The following is a 20,283-nucleotide window of genomic DNA, read 5'->3' on the forward strand; positions in this document are numbered from 1 at the left end:
AAATCTGTGCCCCTACCTGGCCCCCCCAACAAAAATTTTCTAGACATGCCACTGGATGAAAGGAAGAAAAATAGGGTCAAAATTCGTACATGTAACTTGAAACTTGAGTGCAGAGTTTCACACGTATTTTTTGGCTAAGTCCACACACAAATCTTTTTTACACACACACAAATTCTTTTTACACATACAAATCCTGATTTACAAGTACAAAATATTTATGACCACAATTTGAGCCCATACGCGTCGCTGTGACATAATAGGTCTCAAAATGCTTACTCCGAAGCGTGCGGTCGTTGGATTGGGACACAGCCATTATTGCTCTTTCTCCCCTGTCAGCTGTATCCCCTTGTCAAGCTCGCTTCTGTGTTCTGTTTCCTGTTTTAATTTGAATGTCTGTGTCTCATGTCGGTGTTTCTAGTTTTGCTTTCCTTGGCTCTTCAGGTCTGATTTGTCCCAGCTGTGTTTCCCTCCTGTCTCACATTCTTTAATTGATCCCTGTGTGTATTTAAGCCCTGTGTGTTCCTTCAGTGTGTCATCATCTCCCTCATCTTACACTGTGTGTGCTGTCTGCCAGCCTGTTTAGTTTATTTGTATTTTCAGTTTAGCAATTTTATTGTATTCAGTAATAAAGCTGTGTTAAGTGCACTTTTTCACCTCCTGGAGTCTGCACATTGGGTCCTCCACTCCTGCCTGCCGCACACAGTACATGACATTTATGGTCTGTCAAGTGCTCACTCACCCCACCTCTCCTCCCTCTGGTTGGTAGTCATCAATCACAGTCTTTACATAAAATCAACAGATTTTCATTGCTAAAGTTACATTTCTCATTTGACATACTGATCAGGCTCATACCTTATTTTTAATCAAAGTTATAATCAAAGTTGAATTACTACTAGCAGATGTGGATAAAGCTCTTTTTTTACAGCGAGACCATAAAATGGGGTCAAACACATAAGGCTGGATGTTAAATCCTTTGACCCCTTCGGGGATGTCAACTCTCTCTTTCTCAAACCTGTTACGACAGAAACTGTTTTTTAACTGAGATCAGATTTGTGATGGCCACTCTACTAACTTGATGTTGTTGCCCTTAAACAATTTTGCCACAGTTTCTGAAGTACAACTGTGTGTTTAACCCAAGTGTGTTTAAACGTAAAGTTCAGCTCTTGAAGGTCTTCAGCTGGTCATGTTGCAGATCCACTGTGAGCTGAAACTCCAGTGAATCTGTTAGAAAAATCAAAGTGATGTTTCAGATTAGTCAATGAGCTCATTAGTTAATAACTGTGTAAGATGGTGTTATGGTCCCCCTGATCCTCTGCTGCCTACCCACCATCTATCTTTCCTCCCTCTGTTTTCTTCGTCTCTCTGTGAGTGTGACACTTGTGGTGTGTGTGATGTGTGTCAGTGGGGTTTGGCAGTTCTGGTGGTTCCTGCTCCTCCTCGGCTGGAGCACCTGCAGTAAATGTGCAGGACAGAAGAAACAGCAAAGGAAATCCTGTCAGTGTTGAAAATAGAAGAGCCTGTGCAGACTAACATGTTTCACTTCTAAAATACACCAGGTGTGGTTTGAAGGACGCAACAAAACCACATCAGAAAGACATCAGAGACTCATCACATCACTCGCTGGATTCACTGGATTATTTTTCTTTCACCATTATTTGGAACAAAGAAAACAAACGTGACTGGTTTGTGTCATTGTGGTGCTGCATGGCCCACTTTCTCCTGAGATTCAGTTCACAGACAGATGTTCTGATAGTTTTCTTTAGAATTTGCTGCTATAATTCAAAATTGATTGTGTGATTAATGATGGTGAGCCAGATGGGCCAAACCATGATACTATCAGCAGCACGTTTCATTGTAGTGGTGGTATCATTGATGGGATAAATGGACTGGTGCTTATATAGTGATTTTCTATTTTCATGTGGACTAAAGTAGTGGACTGACCAACAGACTGACATTAACATCAGAGCCGTGCTGCTAGTGTGGCTAAAAGAAAAGAGAAGAAGAGACAGTCATGTTGATATGAACATTAGAGAAACACATCATGGAGCTGAAATATGATCCTGCTTCCTCATTTGGACTCATTCACCTCAGCTGACACATTCAACAGCAGACAGGTTTTTGTAGCAGTCTGTTTCACTGTGGGAGGAAACGGCTACTACATCTTTGGCTCTGGAACTAAACTGTCTGTAACAGGTAAGAACAAACATTTATTTTCCTTCAGTTGTTTTATTGTAGAAGCTGAAAATGTGTTTAAAGTCAGTTTCTGCTGCTTCAGGCTTTACATGTTAGTTTTTTCATCATTAGTAGAGAATTCATCTGCAGCCATTGTTACATAAGAAAAGCTCAATAATCTCTGAAAACATGTTGAAATCTCACTGAACAACTAAAGTTATTCTTTATTTCTTCAAATATTAGTGATGTTACAAATATTTAGGATTTGATCATCTCAGTAATTCTGCACCATCTGCTGGTTTTTGAACACAAGATCATATTTGATGTTAAAATTTAATTAATATAAATTAACAAATATGGTTTCAGGAAATATTTGCTTTATGTTGAGGAACAAATATTTTTTAATAGTCAAACATTCATGTAGCTACTTCAAAAAGTGTCTTCTGGTAAAAAAAATTATAAAAACAGATACTGGTTAGGAAACTCAGAAATGATATGACATATAAATTTAGGATGAATATGACATTGTTAAACTCCGATATGTATTTCTGAGATTAAGTCGTGTGTGTGGATTTGTACGTGACAATAAAAAGTTAATAATACTTAAATTTTCAGAAATACTTTCAATACGAATTTTTATTAAATATAATTTGTCATATAATTTGTATTTTATGACTAAAAATATCATGAAGTATATCTCGTATTATTGAAAACGTTTCATTCACCATTTCAGTTTTAGTGTTTTAAAATGTTTGCTACAGTTTTTTATATGAATAAAAACATAACTTAAAATAATCACTGCATTACTTTTCCAATTTTTACACAAAAAGTTTTAAGAATAAATAAGTCTGAAAAACAAATATGGTGTTTATGGTAAAATATATCAAAGACAAGAAGAATGGAAATTTTATCTGCTGAATTGAATTTTGTGAAATGATATGTAATTTTATTAATAGTACAAAACAATATGAAAAAACATGAATTTATCTTTGGACAGAAGAGTATCTCTGTTAGAACTCGTGTCTAAGGACCAATAAGAAAAATACATTTTCACTTGTATGAAGACAAATGTATATATTTTAAAATTGGACTGAATTAAGTTTCTATAAAACAATAACATGCAAACACATGACAAATGAAGCTGAAAGGAATTTAATTTGATTTTAAAAATCATGTTGAGTGTTCCACATGTGAGCCATGATGACATGAGGTGATGACTGTGTTTGATATGAAGCTGAATCCAGTGTATGTAGTGAACTTTGTGCTGTATTGATGAGTAGTTTAGTGATCAGAGTCCATGTAGTTTCCAGGATCAGACTGAATGCAGTGCAGTGCTGGAAGCTGCTGCTGACTGTGTGAATGTGTGTCTGTGCTGCTTGTTGCTGCTGTCAAACTTCAGATGAGCAGGTAGTGAAGCCCGTGGTGAGCGTGTACCCAGCAGCATCCAGAGCCCACCTGGAGGGGAACAGCTCCCTGCTGTGTGTGGCCTCAGCCATGTTTCCTCCTCTGGTCCAGTTCTCCTGGAAAAGACAGAAGAAGAACGGCGGAGAACCGGAGGAGCTGCCCCCTGCTGAGGGAGAGCAGCTGGAGCTCAGACAGACGGGACAGGTGGTAGCCATAAGGGTGGTTGATCGTGATGATCTCTTCACATACATGTACAGATGCTACCTCAAACATGAGGGGGGCACAGTGGAGACTCCAACACAACAAGGTAAAGAAGGCTTGGTGACTGTGTTCAGCAAACAAGAATATCACTGATGTTTCCCACTGCAGCTCAAAACGTTTAACTCTTTTCTGTTTCAGAAGTTTCTGCCTGGTATCAGAAGTTTCTACAATGTGTGAAGCTGCTCTGCCTGCTGTACACAGTGCTGATAGTGAAGAGTCTGGTGTACTGCTGTGGACTCTCTCTGCTGATGATCCTCACAAACAAGGGACCGTCCACCAACTGCACACATGCTGACTGACTCTTTTCTGCTCGCCTTTTCTCACCATCAAATCTCATCAATTCATCTCATTCATCACTTTGATCAGTATCACAAATGTTAGTTATGATGTGTTGTGCTTATTTTGGCTTTTTCTTCAATAGTTAGAAGATCATCTGAAATAAATACATCTTTACATGTATTGTTACTCTGAGTTAGAATTCTTTTTTTACTTATTGTGACTTTTATTGTAGTAACAAAAATCATCAGGTATATTTTTATCACAAGTTTTCTCTTTTATTTTTATTTTGGTTGATTTTCAAATGTCAAACAGTGTAGTTGTGTTTGTAAGTGTGAATAATAAAGATTTCAAGATGAAGAATTTGATTCTACTTTCATTGTGTGATAAACAACAACCCGTGTGAGTGAACCACAAACTGACTATATCCAAACTTGCTCTCCTGCAGCAGACGGGCTGTGTGGGTTTCTGCTCTGCAGCCTCCACACCGTTAGCTGTGGCTTTTCACTTTAATAACACAATGACAGTTACAAGCATGAACTCTGCTTAAAGAATGATTCCAGGAAGGATCTGTGTTCTTCACCTGTGAGAGAAACAGCTCAAATCCTCAACTCAGAGCTGACAAATGAACTTTAATGGAATCAAAGCAGAGACCATGAAGCCCCTGCAGTCTGCTCAGCTCCCATTTTATTACAGAGTTTGAGACTAAACACAAGATGAAGACGAAATATGACATTATAGAGAGTACAATTAAATATTCATTAATACTTTTGATTTTAATTAGTGTTTAAATTGAGACCAAGAGAGCAACACTAAGTCACTGAATGTCTGTTAATCAGGCCAAAACAGCACAAACCACACAGCCACAGAAACACAAACAGACAAACAAGACATGTTTTTAACAAACACAGAAAGCTGTTTGTTTTACATCAACACATCATTGTTTTAGTTGTTCAGTCAAAAAGTTCTTAGACATGTCAGAGGAGTCTGTGCAGACTAGTAAGATTGATTCTTTCGCCAATAAGTTCAAACACAAGTAAACTATGAACAATCAAATATCTATGAGACAGTGAATGATGCAGTTACATTTATTGAAAATTTCCAAGCTTCAAAATAACACTCAAAAACAGAAATGACACTAAGTGAGATATATGTGCATTTATATCTTTAGAACAACTGCTTCTAATGTGCAGAAAGAGAACATTTACAAGCAATCATAACATGTTATAACTAACATTTCTAAAGATCACTGTAGGCGTCACCATGCATGAGTAATTTCTACAAAGACAAATGGAAATCAGTGAAAAAGCTTTTTTGCTTTATTGAGGCTGTTACACTTAAAGAATTTTCAAAGCTGCCACACGACACATAAAGTACGAAAAAAAACACAAGAGCAAAAAAAGTGTTAACAATGAAATATATTGTACACTTGATGAGCAAATGATTCAGCAGTAACAGTGTGTGTTACTACATTCACAGCAACCTGAATGTGTTTGTGGGAACATGAATGTGTTTGAGTGTTTCTGCATCATGTGACCCAGATTTTTGGATCTGCTGTCAGATTGAAATGAAGACGATGAAACCACACAGCAGCTTCAGCTGAGCTGTCAATCAGCAGCAGCAGTCTTATCTGTGGGCCGCAGGGGCTGATGGGAGCTTTGAGGACCTGTTAGAAACCACGTGGCCCTCGTCTGATCTCACAGCTCGTCCTTGTTTGGCCTCAGCTGCATCAGAGCGCCACTTCTCCCCAGGTTCACCAGAGGAAACACCACTGCACAAAATGCTTTTCCTCCCAGCTGCTGCTCTGTGCTGTCTGTGTTCAGGTGAGTGTTTCCAGCCAATCAGGAGCCAACAAACTCAACCTGTAACAAACACTGTCACACTAACCTTCATCTATCTGTCTGTGTCTCTACAGCAGTGGTTACCATGGCAGCACAACAGCTGATTCAGAATGGTTTAACACTGACCAGGAGAGTTGGAGAAAGTGTCTTCTTCAGCTGTGGAGGGATTAATCAGTGTGATCTTGATTATATATTCTGGTATCAGAAGAAAGAAACAGAAACATTTAGAGCTGTTCTGTATATTAACAAGAACAGTGGTCAAGTTTATACAGGTTACAACCATCCTCAAAAAAATGATTTCTCAGCAATGAAAAGAGAAAACAATGTACGTTTGAAGTTAGATAAAATTAAAGTCCGTCATTCAGCCACCTACTACTGCTCCTGTTGGAAGCTTGATACCCACAGTGAGAAATGATCCCTGGAGCCTGAACAAAAACCAACAGATGAACAGATGTCAAACAGTGTTTGTGACAGGAAGAGAGCAGTAAACCACAGCCCAGGTTCACAGATTTCACCTCCATCTCAGAGTCACAAACATACTGAGCTCAGGGAGATTTTTATTTACTGCTGTCAGAAATTCAATTCTGTCAGATTTATATTTATTAGATCATCATGTCCAAATGAATAACAGAAAACTTGTTCCACATTAAGTGTTTGTAATTTAACTCTGAAAAGAAAATACAGCTGAGGATGTTTGTTTTTCATGATGAATGAAGTCACTCTTGTTCATTATTTTGGTTCCAAGTCAAAAGAAACTATCTTAGCATGATGCATAATCAGAATTTGCATAATCATGATGAAGGAACTGACCTCCCAGCCCATTCCTTCAGTGGGCTGGTTTCAGTCATTATGCAAATGTACTGTTTATAAGATTCGGGAAACCTGCAGTCAGCTGAGACTGAAGAAGTCACTTGGATGAGTGACGAAACGTTTCTCCCACTGAAAAGGCTACGTCCAGATGAACAGAATCAACTTTTGGAGATTTACTTACCTGGATGATTAAGAATGCATCAAGACGAAAAACTCAATGCATCATGGGAATCCCCGGCAGCCTACGTCTATTGCAGCATAACTAAGGGAGGATTCAGGGTCACCTGGTCCAGCCCTGACTATATGCCAGGGGTCTGCAACCTTTAATACCGAAAGAGCCACTTGGACCCAGTTTCCACGCAAAAGAAAACACTGGGAGCCGCAAATACTTTTTGACATCTAAAATGAAGATAACACTGTATATATTGGTTTTTTTTTTTACCTTTATGCTTTGTGTGAACAACTAAAGTAAGTAAGTAAAGTTTATTTATTAAGTGCTTTTCACAGACAGGCAGTCACAAAGCGCTGTACACAAATAATAAAATAAACAATACAATCAATAGACATTATACACAATATAAAAGATCAAATGTAAATAATGTAAAGAATATAAAATACGTAGATCAACAAAAGGCTTGTTTGTACAGAAACGTTTTTAACTGCTTTTTAAAAGAATCCACAGAGCAACTAAGGTGTGCTGCTTATGAAATCCTTGAAGTGCTACAGAGAAAATTACATTTTATTTATGTAATTAACACATTTTGAACTCTTAAAGAAATATAACAAAAGTAAAGACACCCAGCTGAACTAAAATGATCCATGTAGCAAACAAAAACTGTTGTGAGCCTCATATCGCTTTTGGAGCCTTGACCTGACTTTTAAAAAATAATTGGAAAAAAGCACTATGCTGCTAAAAAATGAAAAATAGATATTTGCAAAATTCTGCCTAAACGTGTATTTTACCTGGTTAATGTGTGTGGCGGGGCGTGATCTGCAGTGCCGCTGCAGGGGAGGCGGACGCACCTAAGCGGCACCCGCAATCGCGCTTCGCCGCCTTAAAGTCTGTGCTCTCTATGCTGTTGTGTTGGTGTGTGTTGGGCTGTGAGCTGAAACGCTACAGCCGGCTGTATGCGTCAGCAACCGTGTGTGAAAAGTGGTCAATAAAGAGATGCTGAAAAGCAGCGGGTCACTTTCATCTTTACGCAGGACTGTAAGCTGTCATCTGTGAGGCATGAGCGGTGTTTGTTTTTAACATAGTTCACGGTGGAGAACAACTGCCAACATAATGTGGATCCGAAGATTCATAATTGGCCTATCTGAGGTCTGGATAAATGCACGGCGTTTCGGCGGGTACACCGGCTTCCGCGAGTGTGACGCTTATTTTGAGCGATGAAAAATAATAAAATATAATTTTATTTTCATATTTCAATATCACAATAATCTTCCAAATTAAAACTACAAGTTTAAAAAAAAAGGACTAACATAAATAAAATACACTTCAGCTAAATACTTCTAATCAGGGGCGATTCTAGGATTAGAGCTTTGGGGGTGCTGAGCACCCAGAGAGCTGCCCAGCCAGGCAAGATAAACTTTACACGTCACGATGAGACTTCTTCCCTGTCTCTGTCAGTCCCTGCATCCTTAAATGTCTCCAGTTGTCCCGAGTTCTCTCTGACTGTCTCCTGGATGCATTTAAACCCTTGTTCCTCCCTGTCCTCATCGTCTGTTGTCTTCATCTCCGTTATCAGTCATCATAATTTTACCATCTCTGTGCAAGTCTGCAAATTTCTTTCTTAAATCATAAGATTCTTAAATTCAACAAGTCTCTCTGTGCCTGGGTCCTCGTCTCAAAACATGACATCACTGTTTTGTACATTTTAACACAATTTAATCCCACATTTGTGAAAGAAAAAACACTTTTTTTGAAAAGTCTGTAACAAAACCATCAAATCTGATAAAGGTTATTTAAATGCTGCAAAAGAAGAATGGATTGGAATAAAAAAAAAAAAAAATACATATCCTAACCTTAATTACTGGGGGAAAATGATGAATGATGCTCAAAGTGAGTAAGAAGTAAACTGAGTGCATTTGGACAGAGATTCACTTTTAATGTGTATGTATAATATAATACAGATACATAAAAAAAAAACACTCCCAAAACAGAATAAATTATTACAAATAAAAATCTTTACTGCAGATACTAATTTTACTAATTTAATAATACTAATTTTGTGTTGTAAGATTTATGAGTTTCATGCTTTCATAGTGGTACTTGGGAGAGCTTGACATTTTTCTCAGGTGGTACACACTGTAAAAAGTTTGAGAAACACTGATAAGTGTATGTGTGCTTTTGGAAAACATTTAAAGCTGCTGTACAGAATCTTTGAAACAAGCTTAAAACACTTTTAGAATATAAACAGAGCACTCTGCTTCTCTTTACAGCTCCTCATTCCACCAGGGCTGTTTGGCACTTTCTGATACTGTACTGCAGCAGTCATACAGACAACTGGACGGTCCAAAAGTTGGCCTACCTATTACTGGCTGAGGTTTTAGTAGAGTTGTGGCTGAACCACATAAAAATATATCATTAATTTTAATCTCCCCAATCAATTATAATGTTATGTTGGAATGTTGCTAAAGAGGGTCAAAAATGTTTCAACCCAGTTTGTTTTGCAGATTCTGTATAGCAGCTTTAATATAGGGAGAACACAACTTCCTGATTGTATGAGTAAAATCAGGTTTTTTCTCTTTGCCAGTTTAACAGTTTCTGTTTTGCCTGTCACTGTTCCCTGTCTGTTTCCTTACCTGGTTCTTCCTGACCTTGTACTTTCTCCTCACGTTCCCCTCTTTCCTCTCTCCCTGTCAGGATAGTGTCGTGGATGAGAAAAGGAGGACCCAAACGCTGGACTCACAGGTAGGTAGGTGAAGGTCGGTGTTTATTTTCAACGGAGTGAACAAACAGAACTGAAGTAGGACAGGGCTGGCTGGCTGGACGACTGACTGGATGAATGAATGAAGGACTGACTGGCTGAAAGACAGAATGGCTAGCTGACTGAACACAGAAGGAAGCGACAAGATAACATCACGAGAACATCAATGACACGACAGAGAAGTGGTAAAACTGAGGAACTTAAATACACAGACTGGATGATGACGATAATTGGACACAGGCGAATACACAGCTGAACATAATGAAACAGGAAATGGCAGGAGTGGTGAAAACAGAACATGAACTGAAAACGCTGGGTCACCGACCCAGGAACCCTGACACTCCCTCTTTGGACTGACAATCATACACAAATAGACTGTATTCAATTAGATGAAAAATTACATTAATATGAAAAAATACCATTAAGATCACTAACAAAAAGTCCTCTCTCAGTTTACTTTGAACCAAAAGGGAAATAACCAAACCACATGAACATCTAATAAAAGATATGAATATTGAAACACTGATCCAACATTATTTTTGATTGACGGATCATTTGATTTTACACTTTTACCTGAATGTGGCTCCTTTTTTTGAAAAAACTTCCTTATATCCCTTATGAACCTGGCTGCCTCTCTGTACACAAACACACACACACACACACACAACAGGAGTTATAAGGTTGATGGGCATTCAGTCAGTTAGCTAGTTAGTATCCATTTCAAACAGGACAGTGGTAACAACAGTAGGCTACGGACAGTTTTAAGTTTTAGATTTTCAGTTGGCTATATACATTTCAATGGGAGCAGCAGGACGGTCAAATGTTGCTGATTTTACTACAGAGCAGGACGGATTGTAGAGTAGCAAACATCGTCGGAAAACGTGTTTTCAACACTGGAGGTTACCTGGGTGTAAGGTTTTTCAGCTAAAAAGGAACATGTTATGACTCCTACCTAACTATATAAAGAGTAACTGAAGGTTAAATGCAGCTAATATGTCCTGTTTTAAGCCAGGCACTTACACCTCCGCTCTGCTGCGTCTCAGCCACTCTGGCAGCAACGCCGCTAGAGCCAGAGTAGGGGAGAGCCGAGCTGGAACAAACCATTTTGGGGGGGGGGGGTGTTATCTATACTTTTGTTGTTAAAATTTTATGTCTCAACCAAGTACTGTATGGTTTTTATATTTTTAGCAGTGTGTCACACAAACAGCAAATATTGTCCAAAAAAAGTAAGAAATCTTTGGGGGTGCTTTGATTCATTTTGGGGGTGCTTCAGCACCCTCAAAAATGGGCTAAAATCGCCCCTGCTTCTAATTTATTTTCCCAAACCACGCGGAGCCGCAGTATAAGGACTAAAGAGCCGCATGCGGCTCCGGAGCCACAGGTTGCCGACCCCTGCTATATGCTTTAGCAAAAAGGAAAGTTTGAAGCCTAATCTTGAAAGTAGAGATAGTGTCTGTCTCCCGAATCCAAACTGGAAGCTGGTTCCACAGAAGAGGGGCCTGAAAACTGAAGGCTCTCCCTCCCATTCTACTTTTAAATACTCTAGGAACAACAAGTAAGCCTGCAGTGCGAGAGCGAAGTGCTCTAATAGGGTGATTTGGTACTACAAGGTCATTAAGATAAGATGGGGCCTGATTATTTAAGACCTTGTATGTGAGGAGCAGGATTTTGAATTCAATTCTGGATTTAACAGGAAGCCAATGAAGGGAAGCCAAAACAGGAGAAATCTCTCTCTTTCTAGTCCCTGTCAGGACTCTTGCTGCAGCATTTTGGATTAACTGAAGGCTTTTCAGGGAGGTTTTAGGACATCCTGATAATAATGAATTACAGTAGTCCAGCCTGGAAGTAATAAATGCATGAACTAGTTTTTCAGCGTCACTAAGAGACAGGATATTTCTAACTTTAGAGATGTTGCGCAAATGGAAGAAAGCAGTCTTACATATTTGTTTAATATGTGCATTGAAGGACATGTCCTGGTCAAAAATGACTCCAAGGTTCCTCACAGCATTACTGGAGGCCAAGGTAATGCCATCCAGAGTAAGAATCTGGTTAGATACCATATTTCTAAGATTTTCAGGGCCGAGTAAAATAACCTCAGTTTGATCTGAATTAAGGAGCAGAAAGTTAGTGGCCATCCAGGTCTTTATGATCTGTTAGCTGTTTGACAACTACTCTTTCAAGGATGTTTGATATGAAAGGAAGGTTGGAATTTGGCCTATAATTAGTAGTGATGTGTCGGTCGCGAACGAAACGGCTCTTAGTGCCGGATCTTTGAAGTGAATGATGCGAGTCGGAGCCGTGTTTTTTTTCTTTCTCTCTCTCTCGCCCTTTTTTTCTGCTTCACTCCGCACGCGAGCCTTGTGCTTTGCGCTGGCCAGAGGGGGGAGGGGCGGTAGTTACACTCGCAGTAGCACAGGAACAGAGCGGGAGGGAAAGAGAGAGAAAGAGAGCCAGGGACAACAACGTCACATTAGAAAGGTATAGTAATCATCCACAACTATTTTCTGTTGTGGATGATAAAGGATTCAGAAAGTTTATTCATGCAGGCCCATATGACAGAGAATATGCATGTTCTTTTTGTTTTCATGTTTTAATTTATATTTTACAATGTTTATTTATCGGACAGAAACAACAAGGGTGTCCAAATTCAGAGGCTGTGTCCACTGGAGGACCCAGCCTTCGCAATCTAAGTGGGCTGGGTCCTCCGGCAGCCAGGTAGACCGGAAATGAGCGACTGTGAAATTGGACAGTCTAGCCTTCAGAATTACGTCACCGTCTGCTCCTTGCTGTCTAAAATAGAACCGGACGCTGGCATAAATTTTTGACCATCTCACACTTCTGTTTAATCAGTTTTCTGTTTGACGTTTATTCAGCTGTGTGAAAACCCGAGAGGAACCCTCCCGAGGGAACAATAAAGTTTTATCTAATCTAATCTAATAACTTTAATCTCAGCCAAACCGATTTACTCACTAACAAATAAAACACCGACACAGGCCAAACAATAACATTTTTAAGTTAAGTGACTTATATATCATGTTTAACCTGAGTAGCGAAAGACCGTGGGGGTTTGAAAACGATGTGTCGGGAGTTTGCTGGTCTCCCCGGCTCAGATATCTGAAGTTTACACAGCTAAATTGTCGCCTGAAAATATGTTAAAAGTTTATTTTGCGACCCAGAAAGAGTAATAAGAGTAATATTAAAACTAAGTAGCTGCGGTAATAGTAGCCATTGTTGAAAAATGGAATTAGGTGGGCCAATCTGGGATATGGTTTTTCAATTTTGTTGTCCGGATGGAAAATCGGGAGAAATTCGGGAGAATGGTCGCTCCGGGAGATTTTCGGGAGGGGCACTGAAATTCGGGATTCTCCCGGAAAAATCGGGAGGGTTGGCATGTATGGTATATATTTATATATAAACATAGATAAATAAAACCACTTTTTTTACATTAGTAATTCTTTTTGTCCATTATTTTATATTGTTGTTAATAATAAATTGATTAAAGCAACAAAACAACCTGAAGAGCCGGTTGGGAGCTGAAAGAGCCGGCTCTTTTTATTGAGCTGAACCGAAAGAGCCGGTTCTTTAAAAAGAGCCGGAAATCCCATCACTAATAATTAGCTAAGACAGCTGGGTCTAGAGATGGCTTTTTAAGTAACGGTTTAACTACAGCCACCTTGAAGGCCTGTGGTACATAGCCGATTATTAGAGATAGGTTGATCATATTTAAGATTGAAGAATTAATTAATGGCAGGATTTCTTTGAGCGGTTTTGTAGGAATGGGGTCTAAAAGACACGTTGATGGTTTGGAGGAAGTAATTATTGAAGTTAACTCAGAAAGATCAATTGGAGAAAAAGAGTCTAAATGAATATCAATGGTACTGAAAGTAGCTGTAGATAATATTACATCTGTGGGATGATTATGGGAAATTTTTTCTCTAATGACAAAAGTTTTATTTCTGAAGAAGTTCATGAAGTCATTACTAGTTAACGTTAAAGGGATTGTTGGCTCAGTAGAGCTCTGACTTTTTGTCAGCCTGGCTACAGTGCTGAAGAGAAACCTGGGGTTGTTCTTATTTTCTTCAATCAGTGACGAATAGTAAGATGTTCTGGCTTTGCGGAGGGCTTTCTTATAAAGCAACAAACTATTTCTCCAGGCTAAATGATGATCTTGTAAATTTGTGACACGCCATTTCCTCTCCAGCTTACGAGTTATCTGCTTTAGGCTACGTGTTTGAGAATTATACCACGGAGTCAGTTCTGATTTGAGGCCTTAGTTTTCACAGGAGCTACAGTATCCAGAGTCGTACGTAGTGAGGAGGTAAAATTATTAACAAGATAATCGACCTCTGTTGGAGTAGCGTTCAGATAGCTGCTCTGCTCTGTGTTGGTACAGGGCATTGAAGATGATAACAGTGGGTGGATTATATTCTTAAACTTAGTTACAGCACTTTCAGAAAGACATCTACTGTGATAAAGTCTACTCTCCACTGCTGTGTAATCAATTATTGTAAATGTAAATGTTATCAGGAAATGATCAGACAGCAGAGGGTTTTCAGGAAACACTGTTAAATGTTCAGTTTCTATGCCATATGTTAAAACAAGATCTAGAGTGTGATTAAAGTGGTGGGTGGGTTCTTTTACATTTTGAGAGAAGCCAATTGAGTCTAATAACAGATTAAATGCCATGTTGAGGCTGTCATTTTTAGCATCTACATGGATGTTAAAATCACCCACAATAATTATTTTATCTGAGCTGAGCACTAAATCAGATAAAAAGTCTGAGAAATCAGAGAGAAACTCTGTGTAAGGCCCAGGTGGACGATAGATGATAACAAGTAAGACTGGTTTCTGAGTTTTACAGCTGGGGTGGACGAGGCTAAGCATCAGGCTTTCAAATGAATTAAAAGTCTGTCTTGGTCTTTCGTTAATTAATAGGCTGGTGTGAAAAATTGCTGCCACACCGCCCCCTCGGCCTGTGCTTCGAGGTTTCTGGTAGTTAGAATGACTCGGGGGTGTTGATTCATTTAAACTAACATAATCATCCTGCTGCAACCAGGTTTCTGTAAGGCAGAGTAAATCGATTTGTTGATCAATTATTAAGTCATGTACTAACAGAGACTTGGAGGAGAGAGACCTAATATTTAATAATCCACATTTCACTGTTTTACTCTTTGGTTCAGATGTGGATACTGTATTGTTCTTTCTTTGTGATTTTTTATGTTTAAGTTGTTTATTGCTGGTTTTTAGTTTGTTTTTTGTCTGTTTGGGAGCTGACACAGTCTCTATGGAGATGGGTTGTCTTTTAGTTCACTCTGAATATCTAAGAAACGATGAGAAAGTAGTAGCATGTAACTCTTTTTCTATGTCTTTTCCCCCTGTTACTTTTGTATCCAGTCTCTGTCTATGCTGTGCACTGTAAAATACACAGTACTGTGCCAAAGTCTTGAACACCCACCCCATTTTCTATTTTCATCTTTTTGTCCAGGAGCCCGACTTAAAGTGTTCTTGAACAACAGTTTTACAGTCTTTCTGAAGGTCTTTCATTCTTTGGAGATTGGCCTTTTGGACATTGTAATTGTAACCTTCTTGTACCAAGACTGAGTGTGAAGATGGGAAAACAACTAATTGTAAACTGTGTTCAAGTTCATATTAAGTGTATCTTTATTATTATTGTCAGGATGGTGCCTACATGATTGTAGAAACTGAGCTTCCCACAACTGAATAGACAAAGATTGTATCCACAAAATAGATAAAAGAGGTGTTGTTATATTTTGTATTAATAATGTCTGTATGAAGATTTTTCATGCTGTATTGATCCATTTGCAAAGGTTTCTTTCTTTCTCTGCTTCATGTTGATTCAGAAAAATCTTCAGGCAGACTCAATGAGTCTGGCAGAGCGCTTACTTCCAAGCAAATTATTGAGGAGGCGAGTGTGTGAGAATTGAGGGGGTGGTCTGCCCCACTGGTGATTGCACCAGAAGGTACAAACTTTAAGCTTGACTCTGCTAGAGGAAACAGGGCTGTGCATTTCTGGGGTTAGAGAAGCCCTCTTTCCCCCTCCCAATGTCTGTATGCAGGCCTTACCGGAGGGCAAGAGGTAGTTGCCATGGTGATGAGAGAAGCGTCATCTCAAAATAAGATGTCCAGAAAGCTGCAGAAGAAGAAATGTGAGACATGTCTTGGATTCCAGCCAAATAAGGAGATCTGTGGCTTTCCTCCAAGTTTTGAAGAATCACCTTAGTGTCCTGTTTATCACACATAATAAAAAGCATTTACTGTCGGGGTGTGGGGAGCCTTTTGTCTCTGAGCCAGAGAGATGGAGTTCTATGGCGCCAAGTACAACAATATGAAATTCTGTTTGATAATTAATTGTGAAAACTTTAAGCGTATTTGTCTTCTCTCCTAAAAAACCCCAACAGTTAGAGAAGAGACTATTTACTGGAGCTGAATTAACACCTAAGTCTTTGTTGTTAATGAAAATCTAGATATTGACTATTTTAAGCATAACCTAAAATAGTCAAAATGACCAGTTTATGAAAAACAAACATGTTTGAAATATTGCAGCAATAAAATGTGTGGAGAAATGAAATTGTGTTTCCAGAAAAAAGAAAATTAAGATGAGGAGAAAGCAAATTAAGTACTTTTTAATGACAATTGTCAACTCACCCCAACTGGTCATCGCAGATGATTGTCCTTCCCTGAGCCTGGTTCCGCTGGAGGTTTTTTCCTGTTAAAAGGGAGTTTTTCCTTCCCACTGTCACCAAAGTGCTTGCTAATAGGCGGTCATATGATTGTTTCTGTTTTCTTTATATTATTGTAGGGTCCTTACCTTACTTACTATATAAAACATCCTGAGGCAATTGTTGTGATTTGGTCCTGTATGAATATAATTAAATTGAATTTTGTCCTTCAGGAGACAATAAATTAATCATATTTTAAGTATCTCTGGAGTTTTTTGCATTTTCTCTGAACATTGCGCATCTGATTTTGGGGTGAAATTGCTGGGATGTCCACTCCCGGAAAGACTGTGTCATTGTGTTAACACTACTGGTGGGTGGATTGATCTAAATAACGATAATATTGATACCAAAGTTGGTACAGATACTGATCAATACTAGTGTAATGAGATCAATCCAGCACGGGGCAGCACAGTGGCATGGTGGTTTGCACTGTTGCTAACCACTGTTGCTGCACAGAAAGAAGGTCCTGAGTTCAATTCCACCATCAGGCCGGGGTCTTTCTGTGTGGAGTTTGCATGTTCTCCCCGTGTTTGCGGGGGTTCCCTCCGGGTACTCCGGCTTCCTCCCACAGTACAAAGACATGCAGTTAGTGGGAATAGGTTAATTGATTAGTCTAAATTACCCATGAGTGTGAATGGTTGTCTGTCTCTGTGTGTTGGCCCTGTGACAGACTGGCGACCTGTCCAGGGTGTACCCCGCCTCTCGCCCTACGACAGCTGGGATAGGCTCCAGCACTCCCCGTGACCCTGAAAAGGATAAGTGAATGGATGGATGCACTGTTGAGGTTTCATCAAAGAGGCAACCTGGCTGTCTGTGTAAGTGCTGCTGCTTTTAAGTGTCATAGCACAGAGCAGCCACAGTTTGCTCCTCCTCTCCCCTCTTGTGTTTTAATGTTGTACTGTCACATGACTCAGCAGCGCTAAGCAAACAAGCATGGAAGCATGCTCAGCTAGCCAGACACAAATAGCGCTGAGATGGAGCAGAAAAATGACAGAGAGGAAGAGCAACGCCATGTGGCTACATTTTCAGGCTAAAAATGAAACCACAGCACTCTGTGTAATTTTTAAAGAGGCTGTAAAACACAGTGGTAACACAACAAATTCATATAAGCATATGAACAATCATGCAAAAGAAAACCCCCTGGCCTAAACAGATCCAGACTTCTGACTCAGAGGTCAAAGGTCATTGGCAGAGCCCTTTCAGTATGACAGAGCAGTGGTATAACTGTGGTAATAGTGATATTTTACGTCAGCATGACTTTCATTTTCAAAGGGCAACTGGCTAATTCTTACTTTTAGCCAACTCAAAAAGTATAAATTATGCTAAGATCTTGATATAATACATTTGTCTCACTCCAACACGTTATTTACATGGAAACAGACCAAGGTTATTATCGTTAACGAAAACTAACGAAATAACGAAAACTAGAAGTGAAAAAACATTTTCGTTAATGGAAATAAAAATAAAAACGAGACTTTGCAAAAAAAGGAAAACTAACTAAAACTGTAATGAGTGTTCACAAAACTAACTAAAATTAACTGAATTTATTGCAAAAATGTGTTTAGTTTTCGTTGATGTGTGCGTGTCATACAATAGTCAAGGGTGAAAATGAAGTTTAGTTTCCAGGTTTTTTTCTTGCTGTGTCTCATTATGCCAGCAGGTGGCAGTACGTTAGTCGAGTTGTCTGTGTTGCTGCTCCGTCCACGCGCAGAATCATGTCAGGAAAAGTCGGGATTACTTTGAATATGACTGTGTTTTGGAGCAAGTGTCTTGTAGTGGAAAGAGACAAATTATGAGGGACATTTCTAAAGGGAAAAAAATCCCACAAACCTTAAAGTGCACTTGAAAAGCTCACACAAGAAGGCTAACCTAGCTTACCTTGAGAAGAAAAGGGAGCACACTCAGCCCTCATCCCCAGAAACAGAAGCTAACCCCAGGCAAGGCAGCGTGATGCATCCCGAGACAACAGGACTGGGATATATACATAACTGTGTGAGTCAATTGCCTTCAAAAAGTTTATCAATTCACTTGAACCAAAATTACGAACACCCAGTGCTGCAAGAGTTAATAGTCTCATTGGGGCCAAGATATACCTTTTATAGTTGCCTGGTATCAACGGTTGTTCATCTGCCCTAATTTATTTATTTATTTTTTTAAAGAACCCATAGGTGGGAATGTGAGTTGTCTGTCTCTGAGTGTTAGCCCTGCGACAGACAGGCAACCTGTCCAGGGTGCAGAGTATGGTAGCTGGAATAGCAACATACCCAAGGATAAGCAGAAGAGCATGACTGATATGATGAAACTGGGATTTTGTTACACTTAATTACTGCAAACACAACTAAAACTATAACTGAAACTAATCAAAACAAACTGAAACTAAGGATTTTCAAAAAAATAAAAACTAAACTAAACTAGCAAACAATTGGTAAAAACTAATTACAACTGATATAAAATTGAAAATCTGAAGTCAAAACTAAATAAAAATAAAAACTAATGAAAATTGCAAAACTATTAAAACCCTGAAACAGACTGGCCTAGAAACAAATATACAGACTATAATATGACTTTGATTTGATTGAATATTGTCCTGTTAAAGGGATGTTGTATGATTAATATATTTAAACTAATTCAATTCAATTCAATTCAATTTTATTTATATAGCGCCAAATCACAACAAAAGTCGCTTCATAGGTACAGAGAAAAACCCAACAATCATATGACCCCCTATGAGCAAGCACTTTGGTGACGGTGGGAAGGAAAAACTCCCTTTTAACAGGAAGAAACCTCCGGCAGAACCAGGCTCAGGGAGGGGCGGGGCCATCTGCTGCGACCGATTGGAGTGAGAGAAGGAAAACAGGATAAAGACATGCTGTGGAAGAGAGACAGAGATTAATAACAGATATGATTCAATGCAGAGAGGTCTATTAACACATAGTGAGTGAGAAAGGTGACTGGAAAGGAAAAACTCAATGCATCATGGGAATCCCCGGCAGCCTACGTCTATTGCAGCATAACTAAGGGAGGATTCAGGGTCACCTGGTCCAGCCCTAACTATATGCTTTAGCAAAAGGGAAAGTTTGAAGCCTAATCTTAAAAGTAGAGATAGTGTCTGTCTCCCGAATCCAAACTGGAAGCTGGTTCCACAGAAGAGGGGCCTGAAAACTGAAGGCTCTGCCTCCCATTCTACTTTTAAATACTCTAGGAACAACAAGTAGGCCTGCAGTGCGAGAGCAAAGTGCTCTAATAGGGTGATATGGTACTACAAGGTCATTAAGATAAGATGGGGCCTGATTATTTAAGACCTTGTATGTGAGGAGCAGGATTTTGAATTCAATTCTGGATTTAACAGGAAGCCAATGAAGGGAAGCCAAAACAGAAGAAATATACTCTCTCTTTCTAGTCCCTGTCAGGACTCTTGCTGCAGCATTTTGGATTAACTGAAGGCTTTTCAGGGAGTTTTTAGGACATCCTGATAATAAAGAATTACAGTAGTCCATCCTGGAAGTAATAAATGCATGAATTAGTTTTTCAGCATCACTCTGAGACAGGATATTTCTAATTTTAGAGATGTTGCGCAAATGCATGTTCTCCCCGTGTTTGCGTGGGTTCCCTCCGGGCACTCCGGCTTCCTCCCACCATCCAAAGACATGCAGCTTGTGGGGATAGGTTAATTGGATAATCGAAATTGTCACTAGGTGTGAATGTGAGTGTGAATGATTGTCTGTCCCTGTGTGTTGGCCCTGCGACAGACTGGCGACTTGTCCAGGGTGTACCCCGCCTCTCGCCCTATGACAGCTGGGATAGGCTCCAGCGCCCCCCGTGACCCTGAAAAGGATAAGCGGAAGCGAA

At 39.4% G+C, this 20,283-nt stretch overlaps 3 protein-coding genes across 5 annotated transcripts in view; 2 read left to right on the plus strand and 1 right to left on the minus strand.

Annotated features, from left to right (window-relative positions):
- Positions 1–20,283, minus strand: part of LOC100704393 (zinc finger protein OZF) — an 883,579-nt gene that overhangs the window by 324,277 nt on the left and 539,019 nt on the right. The gene's annotated exons all lie outside the window — the stretch shown is intronic.
- On the plus strand, positions 1,498–4,476 carry LOC109195453 (immunoglobulin lambda-like polypeptide 5). Its single transcript, XM_019347544.2, has 3 exons — positions 1,498–2,193; positions 3,572–3,883; positions 3,976–4,476. Exons 1-3 carry the CDS (start codon positions 2,055–2,057, stop codon positions 4,134–4,136), a joined length of 612 nt encoding a protein of 203 aa, XP_019203089.1. The 5' UTR covers positions 1,498–2,054; the 3' UTR covers positions 4,137–4,476.
- Positions 5,651–20,283, plus strand: part of LOC106097918 (immunoglobulin lambda-1 light chain) — a 104,525-nt gene continuing 89,892 nt past the window's right edge. Inside the window, exons 1-2 of one of the 2 annotated variants that reach the window (XM_025900221.1) lie at positions 5,651–5,936; positions 6,029–6,343. In XM_025900221.1, the coding sequence (XP_025756006.1) occupies positions 5,894–5,936; positions 6,029–6,343 (358 nt within the window). In that variant the 5' untranslated portion in view covers positions 5,651–5,893. The remainder of the gene's footprint in view (positions 5,937–6,028; positions 6,344–20,283) is intronic. The other variant, XM_025900220.1, reaches the window with a different exon arrangement.

Source organism: Oreochromis niloticus, linkage group LG18 (genome assembly GCF_001858045.2).
Source record: "Oreochromis niloticus isolate F11D_XX linkage group LG18, O_niloticus_UMD_NMBU, whole genome shotgun sequence".
Classification (NCBI taxonomy): domain Eukaryota; kingdom Metazoa; phylum Chordata; class Actinopteri; order Cichliformes; family Cichlidae; genus Oreochromis; species Oreochromis niloticus.